This window comes from Echinops telfairi, unplaced genomic scaffold (assembly GCF_000313985.2).
Source record: "Echinops telfairi isolate 266 unplaced genomic scaffold, ASM31398v2 ScPeMD7_3533;HRSCAF=4204_0, whole genome shotgun sequence".
Lineage (NCBI taxonomy): Eukaryota > Metazoa > Chordata > Mammalia > Afrosoricida > Tenrecidae > Echinops > Echinops telfairi.
Genome location: NW_022107431.1, coordinates 65,159,441 through 65,164,441, shown reverse-complemented (window position 1 = coordinate 65,164,441; position 5,001 = coordinate 65,159,441). Strand labels below are relative to the sequence as shown.

Sequence of the window (5,001 nt, the reverse complement as noted above, 5' to 3'; positions counted from 1 at the left end):
CCTTCCTGTGGCGTATGTCTACCTGTAATTAGTGGGCTGGCATGCCCCCAAAAGGTATATAGGCATGGGTCAGCAATATAGAGGCTCGGACCTCTCTGGCTCTCTCTGGCTCCCCTCTCTTCCCCTTTCCCTTCCCCCTCTCTCCACGTGGACCACCAAGCTGGGCTGAGGTGAGCAATGCTACCATGTAATGTGTCCGACTGTATTATTGTAATATCACTCATGCTCTCGATGACTTTAATATAATGCTTATATATCTCAACCGTACAATTGTATTTACTGAACCCAGAAGTAGTATTACTGAACCAATGAGTTCTAGTAGTGGGTAGGGCTGGCACCCCACTCCCCCATGCATTTTTAATTTAATACTAGAAAGCATATGCCCATTGCTGCCTTTGTTGTTTTGTTTTAAATGGGATCTGCGTGTGTGTGTGTGTGTGTGTGTGTGTGTGTGTGTGATGGGCAGAATGTACATTTGATATCTAGAGATGTAGAGCCCATCACTAGCCCCCGTGGGCCAAAGCCACATACTAAAAACGGAGCAGAAGGATGAAACAAGAAGTGTGACTCCCTGAGGGTGTGCTGGTCCATTAAGCCATGTCTGGACTGTCCCTCAAGTTCTCCTTCCAGGAGGAACTCCTTTCTTGTTCAAGACACTGCCACTGGGCTTTCTGTTACTGTCTGCTGAATGTAACCCTGATACACTTAGGGTTGAAAACTCTACCTCTTCAAGAGGAGAAAGCAATGAAGAAGGGGATACTTGGTATACATCTAGTAGTGCCTCATACAGCAATCATTTAATATTAGATTCCCAACAGGCATACAAATAGTGGAAAGCCTGACAGTCGACACTAAATTCTGAAAATTTAAAAAAAAATTACTCAATGGGAAATGTTATACATGGAATAGTCACTTAATTCAGATATTTTATCATAAAAACAGGGAGAGATGTGTCTTCCCCACTCCCCACTTTGGTTAAATCACTGGAACACAGAAAGACTCTTTGAACAGACGTGGCAGAAGGCCCAGAGCAGGCCTCACTGTCCGTTATGTCCCCTGTCCGAGAGGAACAATAACCATTTACTATCTGACTAACTGGCTGAACCAAAGAAGGGGAAAATGAAAAAGGGGAGGGATGAATGAATGAGCAATCACAGCAATCCTTCCTGCTGAGATCAGACCACGCCTTAAGCCCCTTTGATCGCAGGGTGCGAATATCTACCATGCATCTGCAGGGGCTGAGAGGGAAGCCGGAACCTGCCTGCTGACGAGTCTAGTGACTCTGTGTGACGTCAGTGGGAAATAAAGAAACACACACACCAAAAAGAGAAAGAGATACTTTAGCCCACCATAAGGACAAACTTTAAAAATGTAACCATTTCAGGCTGTCTTTAGGGTCAAATATATAAAAGACAAAACAATGCTCCTAAAGGAACACTGGAATGGCAATAGAATAAGGACGGATCTTTAAGGATACACATGGTTTCTTACAGAAACTGATACATAAAAACGCATTTGAAATATTGTCTAGCCACAACGCGACAACGCATGTACCACAGTGCTGGTACCTTTGCAATGATCACTGCAGTTGTGAAGCAAGAATAAATTCATACCTAGAACTCAGGGCCGAGCCATAGGAGGGCACTGCGTTTTTACACTCTAATCTAACTGTTCGTGTTTTCAGCAGATGAGAAGAGTGGTGGTCTCTGAAGAGAAGTCATCTTAGAAGAGCAAATTAAGAACTACCCCAGCATTTCAAAGTATGCATGTCTTCAAGAGTTATGTGTTTCTTTTTTGTTCTGGCCCCACAAGAAAAGCAGATATCATACACACGTCACACAAATGTACCTGAATTTATATGTTCAGTAAGGGCGGCTTACCTCACAGCTCTCACTGTTATCGGTCCTGTGAGGCAAAATGAAAGCTAACGTGTCCAGAGTTTCACACTGTGTGGGAGTCTGCGATGCGTTTGCACACCTTGTTAGGACCAGGAAGAAGTGAGTTGGAATCAGAATTTCTTGATTCCGGATGACTTTGCGGTTTCTGTAAAACAAGCCAATGTTCACTTTTGGAAAGACTATCTTCCTTCTAATGACTATTCCAGGAGAGTATGCTTCTAATATATCTAAACATCAAACTCAAGAAAATAATTAAATGTCCTAGCAATTCTTATGAAAAAGAGTCATAATATTTCAACATATCCTGTCTGATTGAGAGTGATAATTGGAAGACAGTTGAACAAATTCAACCCAAATAATTTTTATTTACAATACAAATGTCCTGAATCTTGAAATGTTCTTTTTAGTTTTACCTAACAACACCAGAAATGAGAAACTAAGGAAAAGGAAGTACCTTTTTTGAACATGCTTTTATTGAGGACGTCGTTGCACTTGTGGTGTGGGGAGTGGACAAAAAGAAAAGTGGTGCGGATTTTTATTCTACTTCCTTCAACAAGACATGCTCCTCTGAATCCTCCTTAGTTGTAACTGACTTTCTTTTTATCTTCCAATTAATTATATATGTAATTATATATGCATATATATTTCTCCTTATAGCAGGTTATCATAGAAGTCCCAAGAATCTTTACATCATCTTAATTCTGTTTCCTTTCATCTCACAGATATATAGCACTGGGCTTATTTGGATACACTTGTAACTATCCCTCTGTCTTAAAATTTGTTTCGTTTTTCCCTAAAATCCAATCATTACTATGCTTATTTATTTTATTTTTATTTTTTCCCAACTTCCCACAATATTCCAAAATGGCAGGTGGCTGTTGTTTTTCCCAAAGGTAGTCCTATCTGGAATCGCATTGTGTAAAGCAGCGTGAGGAGAAAGCACTCCGATTAGCACTGTGAGTGGGCAGTGTGGGGAGTGGTGCTTGTCACTGTCCATCCCACTGCTGTGATTTACGAGGCTCGAGGCTCTCATTCTTCAAGGAAGACAGGACGAAAACTGTAGTTTTCCTAGATTTGTGCAGTCACAGAACTACCCCTACTGGCACAGCTGAGTCCTCAGCTGGCTATGAATCGCACTGTTACTGGCTCAAACCACAGTTGCTCTGTAGGTGAAAGTTGCACAATCTGTTTACATACAGATTTACAGTCTTGCAAACACTATGGGGCTGGTCTACTTTATCTGTAGGGTCACTATGAGATGGGTCTATTTGATGGCAAGGGATTTGGTGTAGAGCTCAGTGGAGATGTGTGTGTGTGTGTGTGTGTGCGTGTGCGTGTGCGTGTGTCTGCGCGTGCATGTGTGTCTTTTGAGGGAGTAGGTATGAGGAGGATAGCCCAAATAGATTGTTTCAAAGAGTCTTATAATTATTGTTTTAATAAAGACCAACCGGTTTCTACAATGTTCCGACCTTCTCCTTTTATAAAAGATGGCATCACTGGTGCCTCCTTCAAGATGGTCACTCCACTAGTCCCCATTTGCCACTAAAATCCCCATTCGGAGTTGATAAAGGTTATGCCCTCATCAGAGACCACCAGGCCTGGTGCAGTCCAGCTTTCTAAGCCTTCTTGGATTCATCGGTAGCCACTCCAGATGGCTCTTCACCTTCACTCAAACAGGATATGAAGGGTAATGCTAAATCAAAGTTACCTCAACACAGAACAGAGTGCAACATAAAAAACTCAGTTCAAGAATTACGCATACGAAAAAAGAAAAATCCACTGAACACTGAGAGAAATATCCATGCTACTCAGATTTTTTAAGGGGTTCCTTCTGTGGTCAGAAATGTCACAGACATAAGTAAGAGTTTGGCCAGATTTCAAAAAAAAAAAAAGACTACTGGCCTCAATGAATAGTAATCACACACAACAGCTAGTTTTAGGAGAAAGTGAAATTCATTCTTACTGTTTCAGGGTCTCCAAGGAATCATAACGTCCATCATAATCAAAGTCAAACACGGGGCCACTGACCACATTGATACCGTTTCTTTCTTCAGCATATCTTTGCAGTAGCACGCCATGGATGTAATCCCATATCACTGACACCGGAAGAAAGACAGTGTGGTTTGAAAAGAACACGGTGCCCTGCTGCCATGTGCAACAAACCAACGCCATGGCCAAAATGAGCTCTTGCCGTAATTAGCGATACAGCTTGACCTCTGCCTTAAGATGATGTCAAAATTCATCATTCAGCTTTAGCCTTTGGAGAACTCTGTAAGCATATGTCAAGTTCAACTCTACTCCAGGAATCATCATGAACTAGGGATCACGTAGCATTTTAAGCATTAACAGCACAACCGACATAAATAAGGAATGCTACATAGATTTGTTGCTAATATCTGAATATTCCCTTTGAAATAAATATGTGGATGTAAAAGATCTCCTTATTTTGAAATTATAACAGTCACTTTAAGTAGTAACTACGAGGGGTACCCCCAAAAATCTGTAATCGGACTGGGCAGAGCAGAGCGTTCATACTACATATTTTCAATGCTTGGTGAGCATCAATCAACTCCCTCTGAGTCAGTGCACATGGTGGCTCTGCCTGGGAAGGTTCGCTATGGCCACAGTGAATTTTTTCGTGAAAGCAGTTCTACTCAAACCTCTTTTTGGTGACGGCCGAATTAAGAGAGCAGCGTGTGGCTGTGAGATTTCGTTTCCTGCTTGGGAAAGTGCCGCCGAAACTGTCGTGACGTTGAACGCAGCTTAGTAGGACAGCACGATGGGAAAAACTCAAGTGAATGAGTGGTTCTCTCATTTCAAATGTGGATCGATGACAAATCTTGTTCTAGACATCCATCAACTTCCCAAACAGACGAAAATGTCAGACAAGAGTGTCGACTCCTGGTGCATTTGGAGTTCAATCCAACAGGTCAGTCTGTTAATCAAGCTTTCTGTTTAGAGGTTCTGAAAAGACTGTATAACATGTGCAACAAAGACGGGTCTGATTTTTGGCAAACTGGGACTCGTTTTGCCACCATGACAATGCATCTGCTCATACAGACATCTCAGGGTACCAATTTTTGGCAAAAAACAGCACGCCAAT

General features: G+C 42.0%; 1 protein-coding gene across 1 annotated transcript in view; it reads right to left on the bottom strand.

The window, feature by feature from the left end:
* Positions 1 to 5,001, bottom strand: part of ENPP1 (ectonucleotide pyrophosphatase/phosphodiesterase 1) — a 52,296-nt gene that overhangs the window by 2,552 nt on the left and 44,743 nt on the right. The window contains exons 22-23 of the mRNA XM_045294309.1: positions 3,862 to 4,095; positions 1,881 to 2,043 (exon numbers count right to left, since the gene is read on the bottom strand). Of these exons, the coding sequence (XP_045150244.1) occupies positions 1,881 to 2,043; positions 3,862 to 4,095 (397 nt within the window). The remainder of the gene's footprint in view (positions 1 to 1,880; positions 2,044 to 3,861; positions 4,096 to 5,001) is intronic.